This window comes from Globicephala melas, chromosome 3 (genome assembly GCF_963455315.2).
Source record: "Globicephala melas chromosome 3, mGloMel1.2, whole genome shotgun sequence".
Classification (NCBI taxonomy): Eukaryota; Metazoa; Chordata; class Mammalia; order Artiodactyla; family Delphinidae; genus Globicephala; species Globicephala melas.
This window is the reverse complement of record NC_083316.1, coordinates 118256780-118275250: the sequence shown is the minus strand read 5'-3', so window position 1 is coordinate 118275250 and position 18471 is coordinate 118256780. Positions and strand designations below refer to the sequence as shown.

Sequence of the window (18471 nt, the reverse complement as noted above, 5' to 3'; positions counted from 1 at the left end):
TTATGCAGCCATAGATAACTCAATATTCTCCCAGAGTTTCCCCTAACTAGCCTCAGGGAAGAAAAGATATTATTTTTATACTCCCTCATTCATTCACCCAACTTAAACCCAACAGAGTATATTTGGCTTTGGACATGGCTAGATCTAGGCAGCTCAAATGATGTCACAGGGCTTTGTATCTCTTTTCTATTGTTTCTACTTTCCTCACTGGCAGCTCTAAGCTTTCCTGGATTTCACAGCTCAAAATTCCTGTAGAAGAAAGGTATCTCCCCACAATACCAGCATAAACCCCAAGGAAGACCTGAGTCATCTGCTGTAACAGTGAGTCATGTTTTTAATCTCAAGACACAGAAAACTCTACCAGCAGTGGCTTAAATAAATACCACACGGATATTTGTTATTTCCTTAGAGGAAGTCCAGAAGTAGAGGTCTAGCACTTGTCAAACATCAAGGACTTAAGTTCCTTCTATCCTCCACTCTACCTTCATGCTTATTGCCTCATAGTTATAATATGGCTTCCCCAGCTCCAGGCATCACATCTGCCTTCACCACAGGAAGGAAGGAAAAGGAACAGAGACTGCATAGATGAACTCACAAGCAAAAAACCTGGGGTGGGGAGGGACTCACAGTTCTTTTAGTTAGCCAACTTTAGTTCCAAAACAAGAGGATGGAAGGATGGGTATGGGTAACAGTTTAAACCGAGGCATGGAGTGGGAGGAGCCTGAGGAGGGCAGAAGGTTAGGGTAGAGAGTATTTCAGGGTTAGAGAGAGAGAGCTGTAAGGAGGGTAGGAGGAAATAAGGGGTATTGGTAACATGGCTAGCCATGCTATGATATGCTAACACAGTCAGCCATCAGTTTCCCCAGGAAATTGGTTCCAGGACCCCCACAAATACCAAAATCCATGCATGCTCAAATCTTACATAAAATGACACAGTATTTGCATATAATCTACATACATCTTCCCATATACTTTAAATCACCTCTAGACTACTTATAACACCTAATACAACGTAAATGCTATGTAAACAGTTGCCAGGCACAGAGCAAATTCAAGTTTTGCTTTTTGAGAACTTTCAGGAATTATTTTTTGAATATTTTCCATCTGAGGTTGGTTGAATCTGTGCATTTGGAACCACAGATATGGAGGGCCCACTGGTTTTCATTTAATGCTTACAACAGCTACATGAGGTCACTATTACGTAATTTCCACTCAATTCCCAAGTTCCAGATAAGAAAATGAAGAGCTGGAGAAGCTGAGTCATTGGCTTGAGTCACTCACTCAAGAAATGGATATTGGCAAGACCAGAATTTAAACCCAGGCCTTCCTGATTAGTCCGCATGCAAAATCAAGAGCCTCCAGGCTTAACAGACACCTGCATTGGTTCCCTACAGAAAGGGTAACTCTGGGGAAACAGACCCAATTAGGTCCCATGAAGTCACTTCCTGTACCATCTGAGGGCAAGTGCTGCAGACCTGAAGGTATCATCTGAAGTGTTTGGAGATTGGGATGGGAACCTCACTGTGAAACATCTGCAATCCTCAGGCTAAGATGAGATTTCTAACTGAATTTAAAAAAACAGAAAAACAAAAGACACCTACACCAACACTGAGGCCAAAGAACAAGTCCCTCTAACTGTGTTAGCTCCACCGCCCGGGCTCATCAGGGCCTCACCATTAGAAGCCCACTCTCTCAAGCTGCTCCGGAGTCGCAGCGAGGCCCAAGGAAGAGGCGAACCAAGTCACGGGAACTGCAGGATGTGGTTGCCCAGCTGACTGTGGACCACACGTGTGGTGTGTTCTCATTTCTGTAAAATACAATGTAAGGATATTCACGAAAAATCACTGAGGATGTAGTCTAACCTGTTAGCAATGATTACCTTAGGGTGGGAAGTAGAGGAGACCAGGGACCTACATTTTTCTCTAGTTCATACTGCTGCAAAGATGGATTTTTTTTTTAAGGTAGAAAAAATCCAATTATATTTAAAACAAAAAAGCAGCAATAACTAGGTAAATAAATGATATCTAAAAAAATAAACTGAAGGCAGAGCCAAGCCCAGCCCTAGAGGAAGCGAGTCTGCTCTTCCTCCCGCGCCCCACCCCCAGCACTGAAAACCCTGCCCCAGCCCCCGGCCTTGGGGACTGCATCCCTGGGAGCGACCTGGGACCGCCCCCAAGTCTCCCTCCTCCACCAAACCAGTCTCCAAGCCCCGCCCCCCACGGCTTTTCCGGGGCCTACACAGCCCCTGTGCTAAGAAAATGGGAGCCCCTGGCCCGCCGGGCAGAGCCCTCCCTGGAGCCGCAGCCCCTAGAAGTCAGCCCCGCGGGCAGAGCGCGGCACCGCGTGACCTGCAGCCACATGACCCACGCGGGGCGGGGCCGCCAGCGCAGTCGCTGCATCAGCCGCGGGAAGCGTCCGCGTAAGTGGGGAGCGGGGTCCGCGGGGACCCTCCTCGCGGGCGGGGGTCCGGGCGCTGCCCAGCCTCCGGCAACCTGGGGCCGGGACCCCCAGCGATCCGTTCGGGTCCCTCCCCGGGAGGGGCGATGGGATCGCCATTGGGGTGGGGGAAAAACTCCTCTACCCCACGGACCGCGGATCCGGCCACCTCAGCCTTGGCCTTCCCACTCTGATTTGACCGCAGTGCGGCGGGGAGGACTAAACGCCCTCCTTCCAGAGCGATTACCTTTGCCGCGTGTTCTTTGGGGGAAGCAAGATCTGCAAAGCAAGGCAGGCCGCTGGGAGCGCCCCTCTCTGGTACTGAAAGAACACACCTCTCCAGGCCTCCACCTGCTCTAGTGAGCCAAGATGATCCCATGACCTCTCTATTTATTGAGGAAGAGTTCAACAGTAGAGTATCTAGCCAGGTGGGGGTTGTCGAGGGGTGGGGAAGGGGGGCCTGGGTCGAGCTGCAAGAGGATAGCCAACATGTTATATTGAATACTATGTGGTTTACATGCATCTTCTCATTTCACATTCACCATCATGAAATTTGTCAGGTAGGTGCTGTTGTCCCCATTTTCCCGTAAGAGAAAACAAGCTCAAAGAACTTGGGTCCTTAACCAAGGTCCTGCAGTTGATCAATGGAGGAACCGAAATTGGAACCCAGGTCTGTCCCACAGCAGCGCCTCCCGGTGGGTAGTGGAGGCACTTGGCCCAGCCTGTCAATGCTCTGTGAACTTCCCCTTCTGGGCTCAGACAGCATGGAGAGAAGGGCTTCTCCCCTCCATCCCTTTCTCCTTACCCCTTACCACTGATTCCTTTTGTCACCTACTCCTGCAGGACAAGATGAAGCTCATCATCCTGGACCACTATTCTCAGGCCAGTGAGTGGGCAGCCAAATACATCAGGAACCGCATCATCCAGTTTAACCCAGGGCCAGACAAGTACTTCACCCTGGGGCTCCCTACTGGTGCGTTGTGGGATGGGGAGGGTGGGCGAGGGCATTATGGGCTTATAAGGGGCCAGGTAGGTAGGCCCATTCAGCCAAGGGACTGCAAGGAGGGCTCTGAGGTACTGGCCCTATGAGTGAACGACTCCCCTGCCCCCGGAAATACGAAAGAGAGGACCCAGCTTCCTCTGGGCTGGTTTGTTGCTGCCTGCTCCTGAAGAGTCCTGGAGTAGAAGGGATCTTGGTTAGGCAGGAAAAACTTTGATTTTTAGACTATATCCTAAGCCAGCCCTGTCAGTCAAGTCTCCTTAACAGAATTAAGTCCTAATACCTTAAGGCATACGTTTTATGTAATGAATTAATTTCTCTTCTCTGCATCTAGAGTGCTACTAACTAAGCACCATCCTTGGGAGAATTGAGAAGATAGTCACTCAACGCATTTTCTGTAAGGCTTAGTTAAACACAGGACCTAAGTGAAAAACAGTCCTAGTTTCTTTGGGGAAAAAATCAGAATGTTGCCTTTATGGGAGGATATTTTAAACCCAGTTTTTCAAGGCAAATGTTCTGATTCTTTCTTTCAGAAGTGGGGTGGATTTGCCTCAGTGACCAATCCACTATTGCAGGAGTCTTCAAGCTTTTTCTGTATACGGCCAAATAATAAATATTTTACACTTCACTGGCCATACACTTTCTGTTGCAGCTACTTAACTCTGCCCTTGTAGCTCAAAAGGAGCCATAGACAATCCAGAAATGAGCATGGATGTCCGCTGGCACTGACATTTGAGTTTATATAATTTTCATATATCATAATATTCTTTTGGTTTTTAAAAAGTTTTAAAGTGTAAAAACTACTCTTAATTTATGAGCTCTACAAAAACAGGCAGCAGGCCAGATCTGGCCTGTGGGCTGAAGTTTTCCGACCTCTGCTCTAGCGGTTTGTGGAAACAGTATATTCAGGTAGGTATCTGGTGAAACCACCAGCGTCTCAGACTGTGTCGGGGCTGTGCTAACATCCTGTTTTCTAACTGTGGAGCCACCCTGGGTCAGAGTCTGGGCTTCTGCTGAAACCCCTCCCCATTTCCCCATCGTCTGCAAAATTAGATCCAAGCCCCTCAGAGTGGTGTTCAGGGTCCTCCAAGACCTGGCCCCTTCCTGACTATCACACTTGAACCAGCACAGCATTTCCATATGGGTTCCTTGGAACATTCCTACTGTTAGTTGAAGCACCCTCAGGGCTCTGGGTGGAAGCCACAGAAGCCGACTCTGGCTAACTTAAGCAGAAAAGGAATTTATTGGCTAGATAGTGGAAGCTCACAGAATTGATGGGAAGGCTACAAGTTTGGAAAATGGACATGATGAAGCTCAGGGGGAGGACAGGGAAGCTGTGTGGCTCAGCCATGGCTAAGACCATGTCACAGGGATAGGCTGATTATTTTGTGTGGATGGGGCTGCCACTGTCATTCATTCAGCAGGTACTTATTGAATACCTGCTGTATGCCAAGCTGTTCTAGGTGCCAGGGATACAGCAGTGAATAAAAAGAACACAAATTCCTGCCTTCCTAAAGCTTGAATTATGGTGGGAGAGACAGATAATAAACAAGTGAATTAGCAAAATATAGAGTATGTTAGATGGTGATAAGAGGGAAGGAGAAAAATGAAGCAGGGAAAGGGGCTAGAGAGTGTTTAGGCAGAGGTGGGAGTTACAGTGTTGGATATGGGGGCAGGGAAGGTCTCTCTGAGAAAGTGACATTTGAGTAAAGGCCTAAAGAGGTGAGTTAGCTATGCAGATACCTGAAGGAGAGCGTTGCAACAAACACCATGTGCAAAGGCCCTGAGGTAGAATTGCTTGAAGCAGGATTCCTAGCTGGGGAGAGAGTTAGCCGGGGGCCAGGTTATATAGAGCCTTTGTTAGGACTGATTATAACTCAGAGTGAAATGAAAAGCCATTAGTGGGTTATGAAAACAATGATCTGATTTGGGTGGGGCTTTTTTCTGTCCATCTTTTCATTTTTAAAAGTTTCATGCATTCAGAAAAGCTGAAAGAATAGTACAGTACCATCTACCTAGATTCACCAATTGTTAACCTTTTGCCACATTCGCTTTCATCTCTTGTGTCTCATGTTCTGTCTGTACACACACACACGCACACATTTCTTATAAGCCACTGGAAAGCAAGGTCCAGAGATCCTGACACTTTACCTCTAAATCCTTTAGTACATATCTCCTCAGAATAAGGACATTCTCTTATATAACCACAATACTATTATAATACCTACGAAAATTAAAAATCATTTCATAATATCATCTAATATATAGACTATATTAAATTTTTTCCCCGAATTGTCCACATTTTTTTAGAGTTTTTAAAAAAAATTAATCCCAGTGTCCAGTCAGGCTTCATGCATATTTAGTTTCTTAATCGACAGCAGTCCTCTTGCCTTTTTACGGGTTTTATGACTGACTTTTTAATGAGACTCAGCTCGGGTTTGCTGCTCTGAGGGGAAGTCTTCCCCAAACCCACAGGCTAGCCTGTACCACAGCCGACATTACTGCTTCGTGTCCCCACTCCTAAACAGTGAGCTCTTCCAGGGTGGCTGCTGTGTCTCTTACTTCTCTGCATCCCCATCACGTACCTCTCACGTACTGGTTGCTCAGGGAATGTCATGTCAGTAATTAAGTCTGACATTCACTGAGGTGCTAATCACAGTCATTTCAATCATCAGTGTGCTGAATGCTAGGGATTCAGCCATGAACAAGACAAGACACAGCCCTTTCCCTCCTGGAGCTTACAGTCTAGGGGGGAAATAGGCATTAAACCAGCACTTAACGGATGGCAGTTGGGATTGAGCATTGGGCAGGACTTCAGATCTGATTTGTTTCTGTCAGGTCTGACAGGTTCTCCTGGTGGAGCATCCCTGATTCATTCCCGGGCGCCCTCTGGGCTTCCAGGAGCTGGGGGCTGAAGGGGGTTCATGGCTGTGGCCTCTCTTGCAGGGAGCACCCCACTTGGCTGCTACAAGAAGCTGATTGAATACTACAAGAATGGAGACCTGTCCTTCAAATATGTGAAGACTTTCAACATGGACGAGTATGTGGGTGAGTCTTGGGAGAATCGTACTCCTCCCCTCACAGGATCGGCCCAGGAGAGGACGGGGGAGGTCTCAGGGAACCAGTGGCATTTGGGGGTAGGCTCAATTGGTGATACTGTATCTTCCAGGCCTTGGTTCACTCAGCTATGACATGAGGCTAATAAAGCTGACCTCATGGGCTGAAAGCATTAAGTGATATAACAGGTGTGGAAGCTTCTTGATCAGAGCAAGCACTTAATGAATTCCAGCATATCTCCTCCCCTGCCTCGTCCCCAACTCCATGCCATTTCTTTCCGGAACAAATGGCTGCAAAGGGGATCTGGGGTCCCATGGCTGGGGTGTGTGCTCCCCCTCACACCAGTGTCTGTGTCTGGACTTTCTCTCTACTGTTCATCTTCCAGTCCCCTTCCTGCCAAGTATACTGGGAAGGGAGCTGAGACTGGTGTCCTTTCCACTGATGAAAAGTGGCACCTTGGGCTTCTGTCACCCTCTCCACCTCCACCATCATTTTGTAATGGTTTTAATTGTGGTAAACTACACGTAACATAGAATTTACCATTTTAACCATTTTTATGTGTACAGTTCAGTGTTAAGTAGATTCACACTGTTGTGCAACCAATCTCCAGAACTCTTTTCATCTTGCAAAACTGAAACTATCCATTAAAAATCAACTGCCCATTTCCCCGCTCCTCAGGCCCCTGAAACATGCACTTTAAACACTGTTTTTCTTCTTAACTGAAAAAAATCTTTTTTTGGAAGCTCTGAGATAATTCTCTCCAACCACTTGGTGTTCCACTTGGGGTTCAGGCTGAGCAGGGTGTAATGGGGGGGTGAATGGTGAGGTGGGAGGCACAGGGTAAGGGGTGTTCTTGCTTCCTTTCCTGATGGGCCCAGCCCTCCCTCGCAGAGGCTAGCCCACCTCCAGAGGTCCAGACTGATCCTGGCCTCCAGCCATTCTCTTGTGAAAAGGAGATCAGAATGAGGGCCCAGGCCCATGGTCATGGGCACAAGGACACCAGCTCAGCTTACTCCGAGTGGCTGGGGGTGAGAGGGCTACTGCCCAAGGCTCCCCGATGGGCTCTTCCCTGAAAGTGTCTCTGGGGTCTGGGAGTATCCTGCCATCCTTGGGAGGGTGCCCTTGCTCAGCCTGGCATGACTGAGTGCAGCCATGGCCCCACAGGCCTTCGTCGAGACCACCCGGAGAGCTACCACTCCTTCATGTGGAACAACTTCTTCAAGCACATTGACATCCACCCAGAAAACACCCACATTCTGGATGGGAATGCAGCTGACCTTCAGGCTGAGTGTGATGCCTTTGAGGAGAAGATCAAGGCTGCGGGTGGGATTGAGCTGTTTGTCGGAGGTGAGCTCGACACCGCAGCAGATGTCCAGGGCAAACCCAGGGTGGCTGGAACATAGGAGAAGGGGACAAGACCCATGCCTGTCTGCAAACAGCTCCCTCTCTCTGCACCAGTGACAGTGGGGTCACTCATTAGCCTGAGGCAGCAGGGAAGGCACAGAGTGGGAGCCCTGGTGCCCTGCCCTGCCTCTGCCGCTCAGAAACTTTGTGATCTGGGGCATCTCCTCTTTCTGCAATTTGATGCCTTGTCTGTAAATCGATGGATTTGGATTTGGACTCCAAGATTCTCTCTATTCCTCAGACAAGGTTTTATGGATCAGTCATGGGACTTAGTTAAACATAATCACAGACTCATGTAGTTCCAGAAGATTCCACCATCAGCCCCTGCATGCTAAAAATAGCAATTGAACCCCAGAGAAGTTTTGTGACTTGCCCAGGGTCAGCCAGCCAGAGCAGTGGAGAGAGGGTGGGGACCTAGGGTATCCCGCTCTCAGGTTTATGCCTGTCCCTGCCCTGAGTTGCCCTCTTACACTTCCATCTGTCAAGGCCTCTGGAGTCCCCCATGGGGGGTGGGGGTGGGAGGCTGAAGTCGAACAGTCTTTGACTGCTCCAGATTTAACCCTTCTTTACTTCCAGGTGGGGAGGAAATGGCTAGGAGTGCTCATGTTCTGAGATCTTATAAACTTGGCAGCCCCTTTCCAGGCCCTGTGTATGTTTTCTTCGGTGTGACTCCATCCCAGCAGGGATAGAGAAGTGGCAGGAGAGAGAGAAGTTACACTTGGATGATCTGGGGGGCAGAAGCTTTTGGGATTGCTCCGTACTTAGCTTTCTGAGGGTGGCAGCAAGTTAACAATGTCTGTGTGTGCCTCAGCTAGAAGTGAGAGGGGAAGATCATATGCTTGGTTTTCAAGGATTTTTTTCAGACCCCAGGTGGGGAAGGAGAGATTGTCCGTTCTTGAAATCTTGGATCCCTGGGACTGACAGGGCTGCCCTGTCTCTTCTGGGCAGGCATTGGCCCTGATGGACACATCGCCTTCAACGAGCCGGGATCCAGTCTGGTGTCCAGGACCCGTGTGAAGACGCTGGCCATGGACACCATCCTGGCCAATGCTAGGTTCTTTGATGGAGATCTCGCCAAGGTGCCCACCATGGCCCTGACGGTGGGTGTGGGCACTGTCATGGATGCTAGAGAGGTAAGGGCACAAGGGGGGCTGGACTTGGCTTTTTGCTGTTAATTTCAACTATACAGGTACCACCTGAATCCATTTTATTAAAAATGAAGACATTGTAAATAAGGCTAAAATCCCAACTGACCCTATCACTGCCGTCCTTCCTCTCTGGAAGTAACCATTCTTCCCAGTGTGAGGTGAAACCTTTTCAGCACTGACTGCCCAGGAGGCCACAGGCTCCTGGTCTCTGCCTACCCAGCACCACTAATATCAGAATATGAATTTGTACCTGTCCAGGTACTGAGAGGGGCCCTCTGGTTCCCTGCAGTTGGTGGAGGCCACTGCTTGAAGGGAGCTCCCCCTGCAACCGCAGGATGCTTGTGGTTATAGCCCTGTGCTCAGGGAGTCATAAATGTGGAGAAGTGTGATTGAAATAGTGTCTTGAACTGAATTGAGTCTTTCTATAGAAATTTGGGTATCATTTGAATTTTTTGTAGTTCCAATTTCCTTACTTTCATTAGAAGCATTTTCTCTTCCTTTCTGATATATTCAGTGGGAAGCAGCTACAGACATTTTAGCTTTAGGTTTCTTTGTCCAAGTCTGTAAACAAACATGTAAATCATTGAAAAAGTTTCCCTGTCTAAAGTGATTTTTTGTAAAATAAGCAATGGCAGCAATTTCTGTTGGGTAACCTTGAATCAGTACCTAGGGAGGTCATTCTGCTGTTTTTGGCCTTGCATCTTATAAACACTACAGTTTGAGGGCTCTTCCTGTGGTGTGCAGAAAGGACCTGGGGATGGAAATCTGGAAATTCTTTTTTTTAAAACGAGTTCTGGGGTCCTGAACAAAGAGTCACATTCTTTCTATGCCTCTGTTTTCTCATTTCAAGAAAGGAACAGTAAATCCTGCTCACAACTCCATGGCAGAAGTGAATTACAATGAAAGGATATCTGGAATGCTGAGTTCTTGATAATCACTTTCTGGCACTTAACATTCTTTTTTTTTTTTAATTAAAAAAATTATTTATTTTATTTATTTATTTTTGGCTGTGCCTCACGGCTTGCAGGATCTTAGTACCCTGACCAGGGATTGAACCCAGGCCCTCGGCAGTGAAAGCAAGGAGTCCTAACCACTAGACTGCCAGGGAATTCCCACACTTAACATTCTCGATATTTTAAGTGTTGAGGGGAGTCTGTGCCTGTTTTACTTAAACAAGAAGCATTACTCCAAGTCACATGAGCAGGTCTAATACTCTGAACTGAAAGTGACCAGATTAAGGGGCAGCTTTATTGGCATTCAACCTTAGCAGCCACACAGATAACTCTCACCATTGCTTCCAAGGCCTCCCTGGAGGCGCAAATCAGGACTCGTCTTTTTCCAGTTTGCCACTGTGGAAACTCACCCAACCTAGCGGCCCCGGGACCCAGTGTCAGAACCGTTGGGATAAGGCGTGGGCCTCTGTATGTACGGCACATCTGCTCCCAGGGCACTTTCACGGTCATCATCAAAGGTGCCAGGAGGCACTATCATGTGGTGGTCAAGAGCATGGACTCTGGGTTAGAAATGACCTGGGGCAAGTTACTGAAACCCCCATCACAGAGTCCACTCCCTTATCCTAGAATGTGGGGATAACAGTGCTCCCCATCTCAGGCTACTTGTGTGACAGAGCACACAGAGCGTGGAGCAGCGTGCCACGTGCTAACGACTTACAATGACACATAACAACAACAGTCCTTACGATTGTCCTGGGTGGCCACCAGGATTCAGGTGTCTAGACTCCCCGTTCCGCTGCTCCTTCTCCTCCATCACAGGCTTGTTTTCTGATCCCCAGGTGATGATCCTCATCACGGGTGCTCACAAGGCGTTTGCTCTATACAAGGCCATCGAGGAGGGAGTGAACCACATGTGGACCGTGTCTGCCTTCCAGCAGCATCCCCGCACGGTGTTTGTGTGCGACGAGGATGCCACCCTGGAGTTGAAAGTGAAGACCGTCAAGTATTTCAAAGGTGAGGGTGGGGTGGGTCAGGGAGTAGGTTGCCAAGTTCAGGTGTGCCAGGAGAGAGGAGTGGATCTAGCTTGCATGCTCTGGCCACTTTGACAACTATGATTTTAATAAAATCAAACCCTCCTCTCAGAATACAGTTTTCTCTTCCATCCATGACTATTTAAGGGTCCATTTCTAGAGACCTGTTTGCTCTGAGGAGGAGGAAAGAGAATGAAATGAAAGTGGTAGTTCAAGGGCAGTTTGGTAATCTCCTTGCAGCGATACTGAGCCTCAGGTTTTTTATCTTTCCAGATCTTGTACAGGCCTTTTCCTTGTAGTCAAGGCACTGAACTGTCATGCACATCTTTTTTTCTTCTACTTAAAGCGGACACTCACTGCTTTAAATAAACTTATGGGAAAATCCTCATTTACTGAGCAGGCAAATTAGGAATTTGTTCTTTGATGAAAAGATTTTTTTTTTTTTTTTTTTTTTTGCGGTACGCGGGCCTCTCACTGTTGTGGCCTCTCCCATTGCGGAGCACAGGCTCCGGACGCGCAGGCTCAGCGGCCATGGCTCACGGGCCTAGCCGCTCCGCGGCATGTGGGATCCTCCCGGACCGGGGCACGAACCCGTGTCCCCTGCATTGGCAAGCGGACTCTCAACCACTGCGCCACCAGGGAAGCCCAAGATTAACCTTATAATGGCCAACTCTCCTAGAGACGAATTTATAACAGTCCCATGGATTCTAGCATTCATTAGGAATAACAAATTCTTTTCCTATTCTTAGGGTGTTTATCGTTTGGGCCCACAGACGAAAGATGATGAGTATCAGTTCTAGGACAAAATTTGAGAGCTCCTGGATGTTACTGTTGATAATCATGGAACTCTGCCTCTACCTGCATTAATGACTTTTGTTTTTAATTTTTTGTAGGTTTAATGCTTGTTCATAACAAGTTGGTGGATCCCTTGTACAGTATCAAAGAGAAAGAAACAGAGAAAAGCCAGTCTTCTAAGAAACCATACAGTGATTAGCCTGTGCTAATCCTAGTGCCAAGTACCTCATTGGGACAGGCAGGTCTTTCTGGAAATTGTCTTTAGGAGGACAGAATTGTATTTCTTTAATCTAGTACAGTTACCCCAGATAAGTGGGTGAACTTATTATTCTTGGCTATGCAGCGTGGAGTCCAGTCATGGAGTTTAGCTACTTGGTTGTAACTTACTGTTAATCAGAAAAAAAAAAAAAAAAATCACTCCATAATTTTGATGTTGGCCCGACTAGGGGTTTTTAACTTTTTGCTCTGTCTCTGACACTGTTCACGTGTACAATACACTCCTGCTAGTAAGTTCTATCATTATGTGCACTGATTCTCAATTGGGAGGGAGTTAGGGGCTTATGTATATGGGACAAAACCTCTTTGGAGAGTCCTGAGAGCCCCTCTTGAGCAGGCCTGCCCCTTATTTGGGAATCACTGTTTTAGATTAAGGAACAAACACTCTTAATGTCTAGAACCAGTATAAGGAAGCGGTCCCTCTGGTCAGTAACAAGTGCCATGGGAAGGAAACTATCCCTTACTTTCTTTCCCCAGTTTTTACTGCTCTTTCAGTTGGCCTTTCTGTGAACTCAGAGGACTCCTTGAGGGAGGATTTGGGTGGGTAGGACTAAGAAGAAGGCTTTTGCTGATAAACTCAGAGCCTCAAGGGGCCCAGCCACGTCAAACTCCCCTCCATCAGGGACCTTCCAGCACCAGGAGGAAGGCGGAAACGCTTTTCCCACCAGAGCCCTGTGTTTTGTTCCAAGGTCTCACTGTGGCACCTCTCATACGTGCTCTTTCATAAGTCCACAGGGCCAGCAGATACTGTCAAGTTCAGCGTTGTGTTCAGTCAAGGTGATGGAGCCAGGGCAAGCAGCTTAGTTGAGTTAGAAACAACACACGAGTGACATGTTCTACATCCCTAAGAGCTGAGTGCCAAGAAACATACCAACTGTTTCTAAAGTTGCCTAATGTCCTTTCCCCACTGAAAATACCCTGCCCTTCTAACCCTCCCAGGTTCGTGTGGCATGGTCTGATGTTCCCAGAACATCAGGAAATACAGCGCTTTTGCTCCTTTATCCTTCACCCCTTGTTCACAAGCTGTCCACTGCTCTGCCTTCTTTTACTCCTCTGCCTTGATGGTTTGGATGCTGCCTCCTCCTCCCTATCTCTGTGCCCATTTGAAGCTGCTGCTGCCTCTATTTCTGGGAAAGACCTTTTGGAGCCTGGCTCAGGCCTCTCTTTAAGTGCTGTGTTTGGTACCAGCATTTCACCTTTAGCTTTTATACGTGATTGTGCTGTCATTCTGTCTTAAGCTAATGGATCAATGGACTTGTTTACAATATTTTCTATTAAATCCAGTATTTTCACGTAAGATGTGTTGTTTGTGGACTTCCACCCCCAAAGGTCAGAAGCTGGTTTGGGTTGATATTTATGTATTTTGAGAATAGCTAGCGAGCAAAGCTTCATACTCGCTCCTCACAGCAGCTCGGCAGGAAGTCACAATCATAGCAACTGTTGATCTTCTTCAATCACCCGAGGGGAAAATAATCAAAATATTTCATAAAAATGAAGTGCCTGTGTGAAAAAATGGTAGGAATGAACAGATGAGCAATAAAGTATCCGATTCTGGCTCTACTTGGCGTCCAAATGAAGATATGACTGTTAACTAGAATAAGGCAGATTTGTGACCAGGAGGGATGTATCAACTGCAAGGTATGGAAGACAGGTTTATGGTTTTTTTTTTAGTTAAAAAAGTCAATATAATGGAACATCTTGGGTCAACGTAACCAACTGAGGTATAAGTAGAAGTTGAAAGAAGGGTTTACTTTTTTTTTTTTTTTTTTTTTTTTGCGGTACGCGGGCCTCTCACTGCCGTGGCCTCTCCCGTTGCGGAGCACAGGCTCCGGACGCGCAGGCTCAGCGGCCATGGCTCACGGGCCCAGCCGCTCCGCGGCATGTGGGATCTTCCCGGACCGGGGCACGAACCCGCGTCCCCTGCATCGGCAGGCGGACTCTCAACCACTGCGCCACCAGGGAAGCCCCAAGGGTTTACTTTTTTAAGAACTGTATTAAGATAACTTACATTCCCATAGAATTCACCTGTTTTAAATATACATTCAATGATTTTTATTAAGTTTATGGAGTTGTACAATTCCTCACCACAGTCCCTCTCTATCATCCCCAAAGCTCCCTACTCCTACCCCAGCCCAGGTGACCACTCATCTACTTTGTCCCTATAGATTTACCTTTGCTGGACATTTCGTATATAAATGGAATCATACAGCAGACATCTTTTGGATCTTCTTTGGCTTCTTTCACTAAGCATAATGTTTTTGAGGCTTACCCATATGACATGTAGCAAGCATCCATTCCTTCTTATTGCTGAAGAATATTCCATTGTATGGATATACCACATTTTGTTTATCCGGTAAAGAAGGGATTACATTTTAAGTACATATGTTAATAGGAAAAAAGTCATATTAGAACGAAATGAGAAAGGATTTAGTGATGACAGCTAAGCTGGAGATGTCTGTATGAACTCAGGACCTTAAAAAGATCTGTCATGGGAAAAGAATCTTAAAAAGAGTGGATATATGTATATAACTGATTCACTTCACTGTACAGCAGAAAGTAACAACATTAAATCACCTATACACCAATAAAAATAAAAATAATAATAATGATTAAAAAAAAAAAGATCTGTCTTTCCCAGGCCAGTTTCCCTGGTGGCCCAACAGCCGTGTCGTCCTGCTACAACCAGCTCTTATGCAGATCAAGTGGGATGTATACTCCTGGGCCAGACTGGGCCTCTGATACCACTCAGGGCTTCTTGGAGAGGAGAAATTATATGTTTTGGGGGCAGGGATCACAGTGGTCCTGGAATATCTTGTTCCCAGAAAACAAGGATGCTTTCAAAAATGTCCGAGGCAGTACTGAGAGGACAAAGCAGCCTGTTTAATGAGACTCCTATTGGCCAGGTTGTGACAGTTTGATCAATAAAGAAATATTAAATACAGCTAAATGAAAGAAGACATACAGATGGCCAAAAAGCACATGTAAAGATGCTCACCACCACTAATTATCAGAGAAATGCAAATCAAAACTACAATATCACCTCACACCAGTCAGAATGGTCATCATCAAAAAGTCTACAAACAGGACTTCCCTGGTGGCACAGTGGTTAAGAATCTGCCTGCCAATGCAGGGGGCACGGGTTCGAGCTCTGGTCTGGGAAGATCCCACATGCCGTGGAGCAACTAAGCCCGTGCACCACAACTACTGAGCCTGAGCTCTAGAGCCTGTGAGCCACAACTACTGAGCCCACAAGCCACAACTACTGAAGCCCGCGACCCTAGAGCCCGTGCTCCGCAACAAGAGAAGCCACCGCAATGAGAAACCCGCACACCACACGAAGAGTAGCCCCTGCTCACTGCAACTAGAGAAAGCCCACGCACAGCAACAAAGACCCAACGCAGCCAAAAATAAATAAAACTAATTTTTTAAAAAAAGTACAAACAGTAAATGCTGGAGATGGTGTGGAGAAAAGAGAACCCTCCTACACTGTTGGTGGGAATGTCAATTGGTACAACCACTATAAAGAACAGTATGGAGGTTCCTTAAACTAAAAATAGAACTACCATATGATCCAGCAGTCCCACTCCTGGGCATAATATCTGGAGAAAACCATAATTCGAAAAGATACATGCTCCCCAGTGTTCATTGCAGCACTATTTACAATGGCCAAGACATGGAAGCAACCTAAATGTCCATCGACAGGAATGCATAAAGAAGATGTGTTACATATATACAGTGGAATATTACTCAGCCATAAAAGAAGAACAAGATAATGCCATTTTGCAGCAACATGGATGGACCTAGAGATTATCATACCAAGTGAAGTAAGTCAGACAGAGAAAGACAAATATCAAGATATCACTCATATGTGGAATCTAATTTTTAAAAATGATATAAATGAACTTATTTGCAAAACAGAAACAGACTCACAGATTTCGAAACCAAACATTATTATCAAAGGAGAAATGTTGGGGGGAGGGATAAATTAGGAGCTTGGGATTAACATACACACAGTACTATATATAAAATAGATAACTAACAAGGACCTACTACATAGCACAGGGAACTCTACTCAATGTTCTATAATAACCTATATGGGAAAAGCATCTGAAGAAGAACGAATATATGTATCTGTATTGATAAAACTGAATCACTTCGCTACACACCTGAAACTAACACAACATTGTAAATAAATCAACTATACTCCAACAAAATTTAAAAAAAATAAATAAATACAGCTAAGTGGAACAAATTGAATCTATCTGTAAAACCCCAAGTGTGACACTCAAAAAGGAAATGGTAACATTAAGTATACATGGAGTTGTATAGGAAGTTGTTCAGGAAGGGTGGATGGAATGTGCTTAAATTTTCATTACATTTAATAAAAACAAGCAGCATGTTGACATAAATGGGTGTCACCTCTCCTATTCAATACGTCTGTTTATAAAGAACAGATGGATACAAGAGTCTAGCCCACTATCTACCCGCCCCTATCTATGGCTTACTCCCTTACTTCCTCAGGTCTTTGCTCAAATGTCATTTATCAGAGAGATCTTCCCTGACCCTCCAATATAAAGTAGCAATCCTGATTCTCCATCCCTCTCTGGGATAGTTTGTGATGCCTCCTTCCTGGGAACTAAAATCCCTACTGTGCTGAGATGCTAGTGAAGCATGCATAAGTTTCCAGTAAGACATATTGTGATAGAATCCTGGGTTATGAAATAATGGGTAAATAAAACAACATAGTAATTTGGATCTCAAGGGTGCCCTTAACACCAACTATTTTCCCCTAGTCCACTCGGTCTACTTAGAGAGACCTAATTCATAATGTCTCAAGACTCTAATCCCTTTTCCTCCAGTTCTTCTCTGAGCTGATGACCTTGAAAATAGAAGCAATCGGAAAGAACTTCCACAAGTTCCCACCATCACGTACACCCGCCTGCCAGCCCTGCCCTCATTGTTTGCCCTTTTCTTGTCACCCTCTGTGCACTAGATCCCATCTTCTCCTGCCTCCTTGAGGGCATTGCTCCAGCAAGACTCTCCTCTCGCACCTACAGCATCAAACTCCTTCTTTCCTGGATCACCCCTACCAGAATACAAAGCAAGCTTTAAAAACAAATCTCTTTACCCTGTTTGTCCCCTCCTGTAATAGCTTCATTCTCTGATACCCTTTTCAATAAGCAAAATTTCTGGAATTACCTATACTCCGGCTCCAATCTCTCTCCCCTAGTTCTCTCTTTATTCTGGTATTCCCATTATGCACGTTACACACCTTTTGCAATTCTCACAGTTCTTAGATATTCTGTACCTATTTTTCTTTCATTCCTTTTTCTCTTTAAATTTCAGTTTGGGACATTTCAAGATATTGACATATCTTCAAGTGCAAGATTCTTTTCTCAGCTGTGTTCAGTCTACTGATGAGCTCATCAAAAGCATTCATTTCTGTTAGAATGTTTTTATTTCTAGCATTTCTTTCAATTCTTAGAGTTTCTTTTGCTTACTCATCTGTTCTTGCATGTTGTCCACTTTTTCTGAGACCTTATCATATTAATCTGGGTTATTTTAAATTCCCATTATGATAACTCGAAAATCTCTGCCACGTCTGAGTTTGGTTCTGATGCTTGCTTTATCTCCTCAGATTATTTTTTTCCGCCTCTTAGCATCCTTGTAATTTTTTATTGAAAGTTGGACACGAGGTACTGGGTAATAGAAACTGAGATAAATGGGCCATTAATGTGAGGTTTTATGTTTATCTGGCTAGCAGCTAGGCTGTGTTTTAATGTCTCCTGTAGGTGTCAGATGCTTCAATTTTCTTCAGTGTCTTTTGTTTTTGTCTCCCCTGTTGTCTTTGGGTTTCCCTAGAAACTCCTTAAAATAGAGGCTGTGTCTTGCAACTCTTTCAAGAGCTGTAATCCACTGTTATAACACTGGAGCCCTATAGATGATATAGTATTAGGGAGAAGCATTCTATAATCTTATGGTTAAATCTGCTTTATTTTACTGGGCTAGAATCTCTGGGCTGAGACCTACAGAAGTTCCTTAGCCTTTTTTCCCTCCCCACTTACGTGAGCAAGGAAGGCTAGAGAGGGCTCACACCATCCAAATGCCCTTCCCCTAGATCACAGAAGACTCCAGCAAAGTAATTTTCCTTGAGGGCAGGCTTCTGCCTGGAAGCAAAGCTCTGGGTGTATTTCCAAATGGTTACTCCTCCCACCCCACCCCCACCTCCTGGGGCCACCCGTTCCCCCAACAAGAGGGGATTCCTCTGCCATCTTCACAGTGGGAACATGATCCAGCTCCTGGAGGTAAAACCCACAGAAGCGTGGGGGCCCCCTAAGGAAAACTCCCAGGAGTTTTCTTGTTCCTGTTTT

At 45.9% G+C, this 18471-nt stretch overlaps 1 protein-coding gene across 3 annotated transcripts; it reads left to right on the top strand.

Annotated features, from left to right (window-relative positions):
- Positions 1-2242: 2242 nt before the first annotated feature.
- GNPDA1 (glucosamine-6-phosphate deaminase 1) lies at positions 2243-13673 on the top strand. 3 transcript variants are annotated; one of them, XM_030841195.3, is made up of 7 exons: positions 2243-2419; positions 3280-3409; positions 6383-6484; positions 7658-7840; positions 8846-9030; positions 10838-11012; positions 11923-13673. In XM_030841195.3, exons 2-7 carry the CDS (start codon positions 3286-3288, stop codon positions 12021-12023), a joined length of 870 nt encoding a protein of 289 aa, XP_030697055.1. In that variant the 5' UTR covers positions 2243-2419; positions 3280-3285; the 3' UTR covers positions 12024-13673. The 3 variants fall into 3 exon arrangements, with proteins under 3 accessions (XP_030697055.1, XP_060152358.1, XP_060152357.1); XM_060296375.2 differs by lacking the exon at positions 2243-2419 and adding an exon at positions 2461-2754; XM_060296374.2 differs by lacking the exon at positions 2243-2419 and adding an exon at positions 2767-2864.
- The last annotated feature ends 4798 nt before the right edge of the window (positions 13674-18471 follow it).